A 14,755-nucleotide genomic window follows, 5' to 3' on the forward strand; every position below is an offset into this window, starting at 1 on the left:
ATGGTAGAGTTTTGTTTGTGATGGGGTACCCATTGTTTGTTTTCCTGCTTTCCTATATAAATTTGACACTTAAAAGACTTTTGGTAGACATAAAGCATTAGAATACAATCTATACTTATTAGGCAAATGATAAACCAGAATTTGTCATCCACCTGTCTTTTAGCATTGATAATTTCATCTTCTAGGAAACCATCTTTGTCCTTGCTGTCATAACAGGCATTTTTCAAAATGGTTTCTCTTAGTGCCTGCTAAAGTTGCTAACGGTTTGTGATTTATTTCTTTGCCAACAGGAATCTACAAGCAGAATATGATCGACTGAAACAGCAGCACGAACACAAAGGCCTGTCCCCACTGCCATCCCCTCCTGAGATGATGCCCATCTCTCCCCAGAGTCCTCGGGATGCTGAGCTCATTGCAGAAGCCAAGCTACTGCGCCAGCACAAAGGCCGCCTGGAAGCCAGGATGCAGATCCTGGAGGATCATAATAAGCAGCTGGAGTCACAGCTGCATAGACTAAGACAGCTACTGGAACAAGTGAGACCCAGATCTAATACTTAGAATTTTTAAGGTGTCTTTATTCCCCTCTCTCAAAGAAAAACTAACAATTTGATATGTAGACTTGTTTATAAAGTAAGCAAACCAAGGAATATTTTTTGAGCACCTCTTCTGTGCCTAGTATTTTGGGCTACCCAAGAAATATAAAGCAAAGGCTGTTTCTATAAGGAACTTAGAATCACAGCTGAAGAACAAGTTGTACACAAGCATGAAATAATTGATGAACCAGGTGATATGTAATTAAGTCTGGTAAAGAAATTGGGTACAAAAAGGAGTTGGGCAGGTAGAGTTCATTATTATTTGGATCTGTCAAGAAAAATTTTGAAGAGGAAGTTGGCAGTTGAGAAAGGTAATGGGTACAACACGAAGGTGGGAATGAACATGGTATAGGAACCTAGACATTATCCTGTTGGAGTAGAGATTTCTGTTGAATATTAGTGAATATTAACATTTTTAAACTCATAACACTGAGTGCTCAGTGAGTTCACTTACAAGAGTCTAATTCTCCTACAAAGTTTATCTCCTGACACCAAATTCTCATTGAGATTAAAGCTTTGGGGAATGTGAGGATAAAAGAATTACCATGAAAATTTTCCATGCATTTCTTAGTTTTAAAATGTGCCCCATATAAAGGCTTTTGTATCTGTATTCCTTCCTGAATTTTATAACTATGTTTATGTTTTCTTGTCTTTGTTGTCATTTTAATTCCTTTAAAAAAAAAAAAGGTTTAAATAAATATTCTTAGAGAACACTCATTGTACTTGTAGCAGTACATAATCCCTGTTCATTAGGTACTTTAAACCAAAATAGCTTTGCAGATAAAGCCTACATATCTTATTAATTGACAAAATGGGCAATATCATTGTTGACATTTTTCTTTTTTACTGTGAACACTTCCCTGCCCCTTATTAGATCTTTAAGTCTTCTGGGATGTCTCAATTTACATGTGTTCCTTTTTAGTTTTACATTTAATGGTTTTTATGTATTCCATGCTCATTTTTCCTGCATTTTGTTCAAGACTGGATCTTTTTACACTGGGTTAAATTAAATCTTAAGATTAATTTTTATAGTTACTTTTTAAAAAAATATAACTCCTTTTCAAGATCTAATTTATTTTCTCTGTCAAAACAAAAAAATCCTATGTGTATGCGTATGTCCATTGCTGTGAAATATTTCTTTCCTTTCTAATGCTTCAGCCCCAGGCAGAGGCCAAGGTGAATGGCACAACAGTATCCTCTCCTTCCACCTCTTTACAGAGGTCAGATAGCAGTCAGCCAATGCTGCTCCGAGTGGTTGGCAGTCAGACTTCAGAAACCATGGGTAAGTACTAGCCTTTATATTGAGTGTATGTATGTGTATAATAACATCTGTTGAAATCATTCTTCATTAGAAATAGTAAAAATTTGAATTTTCTAATTTTAATGACTTAATAAGGGATTTCCCCCAGTCTTAGAAAGAACATGAAATCTTACAGACAAAAAGGACTTTGTCTAATATAGCCCCCCATTTAACAATGATGAATCCATGGCCCAGAATGATTAGATGACTTGGTGCAAGTCCCACAATTCATTAGCAACATAGACAATACCAGAATTTGACTGTATTAGCTTGTATCCATGCCTATCTTTTATTCCTCTGTATCATCCTACTGACTTATTCAGAAAATGAGATCCTATTGGTTTAGAAGAGATGGAGGCTATTTCTGACCCTCTGCTTTGATTCCAATCTATGTATAACCCCGGGCAAACTTTAATATCAGAAACTAGCTTTTCTATAAATGGAAACATAAACCTAAGGTAGATTTTAAAATTTATTTTTTATTATTATTATTTTTTTTTTATTGAACCTGTACTTTTATTAGCCAGGGCACAACCAATGAGTAAGCTCCTTTCACCCAGACAAATGGACTAACTGCCATGAAATATAGTCTTAGTTACATGGGGAACTTTAGAGATTAAATGATTTGTCAGACCTCTGGTACATACAAACTGTCAAGTTAGAGACATAATTGTACAGCTGTGGAGGAAAACTTCTCACACTAATGAAGTTTCAAAAAAAGAGTATTAACATCTACAGTACATGTCAAAAATGTCAAACATTTAAGAAGGTCTACACCAGGGGTTCTCAAACTATGGCCCGTGGGCCTGATGCAGCCCGCTGAAAACATTTATGTGGCCCGCCGGGTTACAGCAAATGGGCTGAGGGGTGGAGACAGTGAGAGTTTTTGTTTTTACTATAGTCCAGCCCTCCCACAGTCTGAGGGACAGTGAACTGACCCCCTATTTAGAAAGTTCGAGGACCACTGATCTACACTTTCAAAATACTGATAGGATATGTATCTGTCTTATTCTGCAAATAAAAAATATTTGAAAAAGTTTTTACTACATGCATATTTTACAAGTGGTATTCAGGGTGCTTGATGCTCAAAAACATGAATTATTAAAACTTGATGGCAGCAGAAGGAAAGAGTACACTGTTTAGAGCCTACAGATTAGAAGTCTAAGATATTAGTTTTTTCTGGAACTTCCCCTTAGATAACTAATAGTTGAATTTAAAGTGAATTTAAAGTTTAAAGTGAAGACAAAAGCAAAAGTGAAAAAAATTGTATAGAGTTTTGTAAGTTACCAAGTAATTTCATCATCATAACTGAAATTTGTAAAGCTCTTTAAGGTCTACAAATCAGTGAAAAGGATTGCATTTTTCTAGAAGATAAATTAATTCTGTATGAACTTACTTTGAGGCTCACAACAACAAGACAAGTAACACAGGCATTGTAGGCTCAATTTCTATCAGAAGGGGAGAGCCAAAACTCAAAAAATATTTAAGTGACCTACTCAAAGCAATATGCTGTGCCTCATTTGCAATGATATAGAAGTACACCTTTACAACTTCATACAGATAGTAAAATTATCATTTTGTATGACCAAAGGAAAAATGGGAAGCAAAATGAAATGCCAGCATGAATAATAAAGTTGGGATCAAAGAACTGGACTTCTGACTGCCAGTCTAATTGTTGTGACATCAGTAGCACCTGTTTTATGTACCTTTGGTTGGTTTCTCCTTAAGACAACAAGGAGTCTGTTCTTGAGGTCTTTGTTAAATTAGATTGGCTTCTTTGTTTTTATGGTTCAATCTTTTTCATTTGTGTTTTCTTAGCAAAGATACTTAGGTGGTTTGCCATTTCCTTCAGATCATTTTACAAATAAAGAACTGAGGCAAATAGGGTTAAATGATTGTCCCAGGGACACCTAGTAGGTATTTGAAGGCAAAATTGAACTCGGGACTTCTTGACACTACAATACCTAGCTGCAAGTTTCTTTGCTACCTGAAGTATATGAAGACATCTTAGGGGGAATTTTCTAATCTGGCATTGTTGATTTTTGAAATGAACACTGAGATGGAAGAGAATATCTATTTTATCTGATTTGCTATCTTTTTAACTCTAGGAATTGTATGCTATGTGTTCTTTCTTATCTGTATAGAATTCTCTCCCCCCCCCCCCATTTTATGGTCTAACCCTGAATGATTAGCCCAGCCTGAGTCAGTCCTGTCCTCAAATAATGATCTTTCTATTATAGCTGTTCTATACTAGAAATGCCACCTCACCCTAACATTCATTTGACACATATTTGTAATTTTACTTGAAGAAAAAAACCTGAATGTTATTTTTCCCCAAGTATATAACCCAAGTACCCCAAATAAACTTTAACCTATACAAGGAAGGGAACAAATAAGTAAATAAATGCAATTTGTTACTGGGGAAAGGTTTTTGTAATTCTGGGATTTGCTGTTTTGTACTCTTACTGTAGGCCAGCATTCCTAAATATTCTTCCCAAGTATTAAAAAATGATTTTTAGGGGCAGCTTGTTGGCGCAGTGGATAGAGCACCAGCCTTGAATTCAGGAGGACCCAAGTTAAAATCTGGTCTCAGACACTTAACACTTCCTAGCTGTGTGACCCTGGGCAAGTCACTTAACCCCAGCTTTAGGGGGAAAATGATTTTTATAATACTTTGTAATCTAACGAAATATCTACTATTCTTCAAGTATTGCCTGGACTTCAGCAGTGCATGTACATGTGAGCAGAGACAACATGCTCAAAAAAGCTTTAAAACCATTTGAAGACTATGTTCAGTAGTGCATTGTGACAGTTCAGTTATCAGTTTCAGGTTCTTCCCCCTTCTATTTGAAAAATGGCCACCTTATATTTAGCAGCATAACTGTGTACTAGATAGAATAATTCATATTATGTATCTTTGTGTAAAATGTTTCCCCAAAAATTCTGTGGGGAAAAATGTGTTATTGAAGCTAAACAATGTTTTCTGGAGAAGTTGATGATAAGGTAATAGCATACCAAGGAGAAAATTGGTTATGAACATAATATATAATTTAAATCAGTGATCCAAAGAAATAAAGATTGTGGGCTTAATCACTCTGAGACGGATTTAATTATTTGCTCATACAGCTTTTTTTCCCAGAAAATAATTTGCTTAAACATAGGTAAAAACAAATTAGTGACACTTTTTTTTCTCATAGAGCTATAGAACTCAACAAAACTACATTTTTTTAGCTAAATTATATGTAGTTGGGAGAAGGTGAATAAGGCAGTCATGGTACTTTCCCTTTAGCATGGCCTGAAGCTGTTTCATCTTTGAGAAGACTTACCTAAAAAGATTTTCCCTATTGGCAATCTCTCCCATTTTCTTTTTTTCTCTTACTTCAAACATTATTTATCATACTCTATCAAATAACTAGCTAACACTCAAACTTGCATTTCTTACTTTAAAATTTTTCATTTTTAAAGCCTTCATTAAAACAAGTTGATGAGAGGGATGTTTTTAGTGGAATCATCCGGAGCTCTTTCTTAATAGGATTTCCAGTTAATAGAGGTGTCTGGCAAGGCTGGAGAGCTGGCTAGTGAACGAAGTAGACCTGAGATCACAAGATCTACCTTTGACATAAGCTAGTTGTGATTCTTAGCAGCACTTTAAGGGGGAAAAATGCTCTGCTTTAGAAAAGGAAACTTCCTCATTGAAGAGAAATCACAGGCCCACTGCCTATTCTTATCCAGTCTAATAGATCTTCAAATCTCATGCTTATCCTTCTATTTAGTAGGATTTCAAATACTGTGGCAACAATATGTTGTTTACACCTGGTATTACATCAGCGAAGTAGGGAGAAAGACTTTTAGGACAAAAACATTAGGAGAAAAGAAAATTATTACTGGAGTGCTGGTCAATTGGTCAATAAGATTTTATATTATATCTCTTATATGGCAGTTGTATAAGGATGCCTATGGCAGTAATTAAGTGCCTAATGTGTACCCAACAGATTTGTACTTTTAAATATTTTACTTGCTTTTATGATAACCAAATACCTATTGCTATCTTTATGGCATATCACTTCCTCTAATCTTCATACCTAATCCCCCAAATTTATGGTCACATGATCATAAATTTAAATTTAGAAGAGATCTTAATGAACATTTCATTGATGATCTTTGAGGTCATCAGCCACCTCATTTTGCATCTTGCACTCCCCTGAATATTTTTTCTGACCTTAACTATAGAACCTTAGAACTCTTGGATTTTGCCAACAACATTGCAGCTGAATTTCCTTTTCTATGTTGTCTTCCAACTAGAATTTGAGAATGAAAATTGTTTCAACTTTCTGTTCATATCCCAGGACTTAGCAAACACTTAAGAAATTCCTTTTCATAAAAAATTCAAAACTGCTTCATAATAGGGTAGGTCAGAGGTAGCAGGAAGTGAGTTAGGAATGTATATATAGAGTTAACATGTGGATTCCCAACATTTTTTAAGAAATTAGGGAAAAAACCTAAACTTGATTATTGGAAATTTCATTTTTAAAGAAGTTAAAGAATTTTTCAGTCCACAGAATATTTATATATTGTCCAGAATGACATTTTATCCCCAGATATTTTTAGAAATACACTGAAATTTTAACCTTCTAGAAATAACTTTTAAAGAATTGGCCTTTGTGAAACGAATAGGACCTAATTTTGGGGATTCCCTGGTCCTAAACATGCAGCTATAAAGCATATCTTATGAATATGGTCATTCTAGATCATACCTGGTAAAGTCATAGTATGTTAGTTCTGGAACAAGATTAGAACAAAATAAAATAATCATAGACTAAGTGCCATTTAAGAAAAAAGTTTACTTAGCCATCACAAAGAAAGGATGTTCACAAAGGACATAGTGGTGATTCTGCATTAGCCCTCGGCCTATGCTAGGAAGGAAGGATAAGGAGCCTGAGAAATCACTGGCTCACTAAGGTGTCTTTTGTCCTTAGTTCACCAGGAAGCTATCTGTGATTCTTTAGATCAATTAAATCTTGAGAATGATTTCTGTCACATTTAAAAAAAAACTAAACTTAAGCTGCATGGGGTAGATATTCTCCTTATGATAGGGATTATAATGAAAACTTGTATTTGAGAAATTACTGAGATTTAAAGCTGGAGTTTAAAGTTAACTGAGCCCTTTCCCTTGGCTTTACAGATGAAAGAACTGAGGGCTAAAGAGATCAAGTGATGTGACATAGATAATAAGTAGTAGAGCCATTATTAGGTCCAAATCCTCTGACCACAAATGCAGTAATTTTTATGATGCATTAAAATACATAAATGGACAATATGGTACGTGGAGGATGGAATTGTAATTTGTGCTTTATATGTCCTGGTAAGATATTTGGAAGATAGCCAATGATACAGATATCTCAAATCAGAAATCATACTATATATTTTTAATTAGGGAAAAATAATAGCTGATATTTATAATAGTAGTGTTTTGAAGATTGAAAAGCACTTTGCACCCATCATCTCATTAGAAGTTCACAAGCCTCATGTAAAATTGATAGAGTAATAATATCTTACAAGAGAAACTGACATTTAGAGATATTGTTGCACAAATTCATAAAATTATTAGTATTATGTTTGGTTGGGGTGAAAGAAGTGTTGTGTTTTATCTTTTTTATCATCCTTATGAAGTTTGCAAGATGCCAAATTTGTGAAATTATTTTCTAGGTCCCTCTCAGCTCTTAGTGTTGTGGAAATAAATGTCAGTTTAATAATAAAAAAAACACATAAAATTTCATACTAAAAAGGAGAAAAATTCTGATAAATTAATTAATTCTGCCATTTATTTATTCATGTAGTAGTATTTAAGGATAAAACCCACTCCTAGGAGTTTTTGAGACTTTCATGGCAAAATAGGGCCTACAGAGTTGTGAGAATTGAGTTGAAAGAGGAAATTAAAATAGAAGAGAATGAAATTGTTACATTAAATTTTCTTAATGTATGGCTTTAAAAGATATGTGAATCTTACAAGATCCCCAGTACATCTTAACTTTTCTTTCATAATGCTCAAGTATTATTTGACAAATTGGGATTCTTTTATTTTTGTGTGTGGCAATTTTTAGCAGAACTAAGGATAGAATATTGGATATTTTCACATATGAGGTTCACAAAGAGGCTGAACTTAGCAGTCAGTAACAAAAGTAACTTACATCATTGTCCTTTGGGACCTTTTTCTCACTTTAAAAGGGATGCATTCTGTTTAATTGTAGAATTTTAGCATCCAAGAATATTCAAAACAATCTGTAAAGGTGAAATTGTTTGACCTTTGTCAGATTATATTTGATGATCTATTCATGATGATTATTTAGGGGATCATATCATTTTGTTGAAGTGCATCCAAATTTGTCTTACATACAAACAAGCATTCCTGGAGCTCTAAGGATGTAATTAAACTATCAGGAACATTAATATTGATGCTTATGAGTGTCTCCATCAGTTCTGATTTACTCTACAAGGCACATTATCACTAACAGGGACTTGCCACCATTAAAGGAAACCACATGTTGCCTATTATAGCAAAAATTTACATCAATAATAGAACAGAGAAAACTGATAATCAACAAAGCTGTCAGTGCTCCAATCACTTTAGCAGCATTTTATCTTTTTTCCTTGCCAGATAAATTTAATTTAGTTTGAACTTCACATATCTTTTAAATTCACTTCCTCCCAAATCACTATTAGTATTTGTCTTTAAAAAATACTCAGACAACTTCTAAAATAAGAAATTTTGGTATGAAATCACAAATTGTAACCCCGATTTTTCCATGTGGAATGTACATTTTTTAAAAATCTCTCAGTGCTTTTTGACAGTAGCAGTTAATTTGAGGACAAATCATAAGAGTGAAAAGTAACATATCTTAGCAGTTTAAATGATATATTAGATAGTTTTGCTTTTCCTGAGATGTTAATAAATGAAAAGAACTCGCTAGCTCTTTAATTGGAAAGTTATTGTTCTACTAAAAGCAAATATGGTTTCAGAGATTTTCAGCTAAAAATGTGTTAACTGGGTACTCAAAAAAGTACTGCTGTCCTTAATGCTTTAAGATTTATAAAACTTTTTCTTTGTAATACTCCCTGAAAGGTAATTTGAGAATTAGTATTCCCATTTCCAGATGAGAAAACAACCTTAAGAGATGTAAGTGAATTGACCAGGATTACACACCTAATTAGAGTCAGTACCAGAACTGGAAGCAACATCTTTTGATAGCAGCATTCATTATCTTTGTACTATGTGCATATGAAACCCTCCATTCTAGTAATAATTCCTTATGGTAAATTAAAATATCTTTATAGCTTCTTCTTATGCTGTGCCTTAAAGAAAAGCTTAAGACCCAGCAATACATATGACTATGTTACTGATAATAATAAAAATGAGAGGTCTATGTATTCACACATATGATGTGTATCTTGCCTTGTATGACTTACATGAAACTCAGAATTCTTAAAACTATATGTTGCTTTTGGATGATAGAAATTAGATCTTCATTTAAATGGAAGTTTAATCACTTGGAGTTTTCATAAAGTTTTTTTTTTTTCCTATACAAAGATGGGACTGTCCGAAAATAATGAATTTTAAGGAACTCTGGTAGTAGGTTGGTTTTCATTAAACTTACATCTTCAATTTTGCTGTCTTTTGAAAAAACCCTAACCTTTCCCATATTCCAATCCAATATACTTCATAGTATTGGGTGCCCTTTTTTTATCTTGAAGACAGCACCTAATTCACTTATACATACCAGACAGTGATCTTCTAAATCCACAAGACCTATCCAGCTCAGTGCATTTGCATTTAAAGTTTTGTTTTTCACTTCACTTAAACATATAGGTCTTCCGAGACTTACTTCCCTTCACCACTTCTTTGCAGCTTTATTACAATGCTGTCATTATCAACCAATCAAACACAATGGAAAGGCAGTCCTCCAGAATATTTAGCACCCTGAGACTGTAGGGCCTGCCAAGTTGACGTTACAGCTGTATAAAATTTCAGCATACCTCTGACTACTTACTAGTCTCAGAAAGGATTTAGGCTTTGCTTTTTATTGTTAAATATCAAAAGAGAAAATGAAAGATACCCTACCATATCTATTCCCCTCTTTTCACAGTCAAATAACAAAATATCACAGATTCATAGTTTTAGAAAGACAAACAAAAAATTACAGCAGTTTTTAGGGAATGGTTAGGACAAGTATTTTCAAACCTCCCTAACTATGAATGCAGTTTTCTATTGTATTTCTGCTATTTACTCCCCATGCAGTCAGGTAAGTCAGTTTTTCTGATTATCAGTTTATTTGCCTCCAGATTGGAAGAATTGCATTACATATACATCTAAGCTCTCAATTGGCAAAGTTTAGTGGAGTAGAACTTAGCAAACATGTTTTAATTATCATTCACTTGATAAGTTGAACAGGTTCACATAATTTTCAGAAATACTATTAAAGTCTAAATTAAATGGCTAGATGTACCTAAAAACTTTTGAATGATTGCATAGCTTTTCTCCAAGAATTATGCAATATAGAAGTTACTCCTTGAAACTTTATTCTTGACATTAAGGCACTGTTACTTTATAATTAGTGAGCCTGGAGAGCTTATGTAAAATTTAACTTGCTCAATAATAATGAAAAAAGATTATCCAGGCTCACTAAAAAAAATGCAAACTTGTTTTAATTGCAAACAGAATCATGTTTATATGTTTGAGGTATTTTCTCTATTTAGCCTAATTACTCTTGGCTATTTTTTTTAAGGTGAGGATGACCTACTCAGTCCTCCTCCTCAGGACACAAGCACAGGGTTAGAAGAAGTAATGGAACAGCTTAATAACTCCTTTCCAAGTACAAGAGGTAAGCTCCAGTACTTGGCAGCAAATCAGTTATTTGGATGAATGCAAATACATATTTCTATGTCAAATTGGTGTGGGGCTTTTCATATTGACATAACCACCCAAATGCTGCTCTTATATTTTAGTATGGATAGAAGTGATTTTATTTATAAATCTGAGTTTGTAATTCTTTATGAATTGTCTTCCTATATATAATAGATATTTAGTAGCATCTATCCATCCTCATAATAACTGACATAATGTGAATAGAAAGATAGGAGCTCTATAACATCCCAGTTTTTTTCAAATCTAGAATTAACTGACTCTTCAACTTGCTAGTTTATACTTCATCTTTTTCACCCCCTTTTGGTAAAAAAGTATTTATAGCATGCCATTTTAAAATGTACATTTTGCTTTTTCTTCTAGCAATTAATGAAGTTGCTCACTTGTAGCTTAGGCTTTTTTTTTTGCCAAAGTATGTGTTTACTTAGTATCTGGTGCAAAGACAAACACAGTTTGTAGAACAAGACAACAATAGCTTCAGATAGATTTATAGACTATGGGGAGGGTTTTATTATTACAATATGTTTGGTTTAATGTCAAACAAAGCCAGTGGCCCTTACCTCCTGTGACAATTTAAAAAAAAAAAGAGGATATAAATCACTACCTTTCGTGCAAAATAAAAATGTTGTATATATGCAGAAGCAGAAAAAAATATAGCACAAAATACTGATCCATGATATTTGGTAGCTTTAACAGAGGACAGAGGGAATGAGAAAATCTGTGCTTTCTCTACTCTACAAGAGCAATGAAGAGACTGTATTTAGTATTATGTTTTCCTATCTTTTTGTTCAGCTTCAGTGAACAAAGACCATTTCCTGGTTCTTTGATATATGAGTGAGCATTGAACAGTACTCTGAATACCATCATGTACTGATAGAGTGTTGCTAAGGAACAATCACTGTAAGCTAATTTTAAGTGTCTATACCAGCTAGCTATTCACTACTAGGGCCACTGAATGCATTCATCTTAATTGGTAAAGCTCTATTCTTTGTTTTGGGGTTGTTTGTTTTTGGAGGGGTGGGAGAGTATCATCTCCTTTTTAACTTGACTATCTTAAGCGTCCCTTCTCTGAAACCACATCTATATATTTAGACACAGTAGTAGGTTGTAGATGAGTTTGCTGGTAGCCAATAAAAGCCATTTTTCATAAAGCATCCTTACCTTTTATCTTTATTCCTTATCTTTAGTTTTATCTTTTCTGTCAAGTTCAAGACATCCTATTTTTAAGTTGATAGAAACTAAAGAATTAAGATGTATATATTGACACCAAATTTTTTTTCATAAACAATGATCCACATTTTGTATACCTCTTCCTCTGTAGAGAAGAGGCCAACATTCACTTAGAGCATATTATATCCATAGATTTATCACCCAGATTTATCATGTTTTAAAACTTGTCACATGGCATCAAACTTTAGGGGTTTTTGCCAAAATTTATGACTTGTCCTTTTAAAAAAACACTAATACTTTTGTGGGTTTTTCATTTCCTAATGGATTCTCCTCCCTCCTAACAAAGAAAAACAAAATTAGTTGCATTTCACAGTGAGTTTATTAGGTGGCATAGTACATAGAGCACAAAGCCTGGAATCAGGAATAACTGGATTTCAATTCAGCCTCATATAGTTGTGTGATTTTGGGCAAGTCAACCTCTATCTGCCTCAGGTTCCTCCTCTGTAAAATGGGAATAATAAAAAGATTAAATGTTATGACCAAAATTTGAACTTAGGTCTTCTGACTCCCAATCTTGCACTCTTTATATTATACTACATGTTCACTGTACTTACTTTTATCTAATGAATGTGTTATTGATTTTGGTGATTAATGGACCATTTTCTTCTATGGCTAAGTTTTAATTCTAATTCTCAAAAAGTTATAGCAAATTTCAAGTCTCCACAGCCCTATGTCCCATCGTTCATACTTGAATGTTAGTGATCATTTCAGCTTAAGGAATTGACATTTTCCTAAACTGAAATGCCTTTCCCTTGTGCTTACATTTAGAATCCATTAAACAAGGAATAACAATTTAAGGATAAACCTCTCAGGTGAGAATAGAACCTAAACTACTCTAAATTGTTTCTTGGCAGTTAACTTACTACACATTACTGAACAACAGATAAGTCCTAGTTTTTGTGTGTTAGAATCAAATTTTGGGAATTGTTTTCATTCAGCTATTTAGATACCATTAAGTTTATTTGCTGCTTTTGAGATCACATTTTTACCAAAGTACCTCTTTGAATTCTCAAATCTGGTATTACTAGGCCCATGTCTGGTACCTATTTAGTTAAGTCAGTAAGTACCTTTTAACTGAGCCTTACTCAAATGGTCTGAAGGAAGTAATGCAGCAAAGTATCTTCCCTAAAATCAGGGAGTTGCTTAGATGGTAAAAAGATCCACCTCAATCTGTCTGCAGTAGAGAAATAATGAGACTACAGTGGTAGTTCACTATTTCATTCTGAATTTAAAATTGTGCATCTTTATTTCGATCCTGATTTCATTTTTTTAGCTTTGTCAAGTGGGGTAGAGTTGAATCCTCTTTAGGGCTCACTTTTTAAGCATTATTGTATTAAAAGCACATAGAAGAGTTGTAGCTCACTGGGCCCATTGGCTTAACACTTGTATAAAATAACAATTGTTCTTAAGAGTTACATCCTGCTCTAAATGAAAGTCATGATGTAATTCAATTTCCAGAGTAGCAATTTCTGCTAAATTCTTGATTGTGCCCTAGAAGAATTTTTTTTTCTAACTTTGAATCTAAGAGGATATTCTATCCTCATTACTCGTTCCCATTGCTTTGTTAGCACATAAGAAATTCACATTTGATGCTTCAGACAGCTGCTTCAGTAACTCAGAACATATGTCAGGGCCAGAGGTCTGACATTTAGTGGCAATGTACCACCATCATGGTTTGCATTAACGTACTTGATAATAGTCCAGATAGGGGGGAAAGTTTTCTTATCAGGCTTGTGAACAAATTGTCAAGTCATTAAGGACTTAATTTGTGATCTTAATTTGTTCCTCTTGAAAACAACAACAAAGCCTATACGTTTTTATCCTGCTTGTTGATCACATTTGGTGGTAGATCAAATGGTAGCATGGGCTAAATCATAAGGTAGTTACAATTATCTTTAAGACAGTACCATATGAATCTTTTTAAACCCTTGCATAATTTTAATACATGAAGATTTTCATGTTATAGGACCCTTAAAAATTACTTTTGTCCAAGGACTTATTTACAGTCAAATCTTGATTCCAAAGTCTTTTTTCATTATGCCCAGGTTGTCTCTTTTTCGTGAATGGAATTTTGAGGAAGTCCATTTTAAAATAAGGAACCAAAGTTGGTTTCTCACTGCATAATAAAGTTTACCAAGTACTTTCATCATAACAACTCCGTATTTGTTATCAGTAAATTGTCTTTCATCCCAAAAGATTAACCTTATTTTTTATGTGTGCTTATATTATCACTTATATCCAATAAGGGACAAATACTATGATTAACCTTTGTAAAAATCATTATAAACCAAAACACTCTTAAGATTTAAATATACCTTTAATTTTAAAACTGTATGCATCTTTTCTGATTGACTTAATAATTAAAAATGCTCACAACTGAGTGGGGCTGTTTGTTTTAATTTACTTTTAAGTACAACCCATTAGACAATTCGTTTAACTAATAATATTGAATGTTAACTTTTCAAATACATGCACGTGGCTCTGTAAGGATCCATAATATTCTCTCACAGTACTTTCCACATTCCAGCCAAAAATTGATATTATTGACCCCTTCATAATGTAAATGACAGTGAATTTTATGGAAGGACAACTTCTTTAATAGAACTCCCATCCATTTGCAGTGTATTTAACAAAGACATTTTATGTGCATGGATTAAGGAATGCTTCCTAATTAGTACTGGTTTACAAATTGATTAAATGTCAGGTTTCAGAGAC

The 14,755-nt window shown here is 33.6% G+C and overlaps 1 protein-coding gene across 1 annotated transcript in view; it reads left to right on the top strand.

Moving 5' to 3' along the window:
• The window catches only part of DMD (dystrophin), a 2,117,885-nt gene that overhangs the window by 2,092,818 nt on the left and 10,312 nt on the right, over positions 1-14,755 (top strand). Inside the window, 3 exon segments of the mRNA XM_074300855.1 lie at positions 291-534; positions 1,752-1,875; positions 10,674-10,769. Of these exon segments, the coding sequence (XP_074156956.1) occupies positions 291-534; positions 1,752-1,875; positions 10,674-10,769 (464 nt within the window).

Source organism: Sminthopsis crassicaudata, chromosome 3, assembly GCF_048593235.1.
Source record: "Sminthopsis crassicaudata isolate SCR6 chromosome 3, ASM4859323v1, whole genome shotgun sequence".
NCBI lineage: Eukaryota > Metazoa > Chordata > Mammalia > Dasyuromorphia > Dasyuridae > Sminthopsis > Sminthopsis crassicaudata.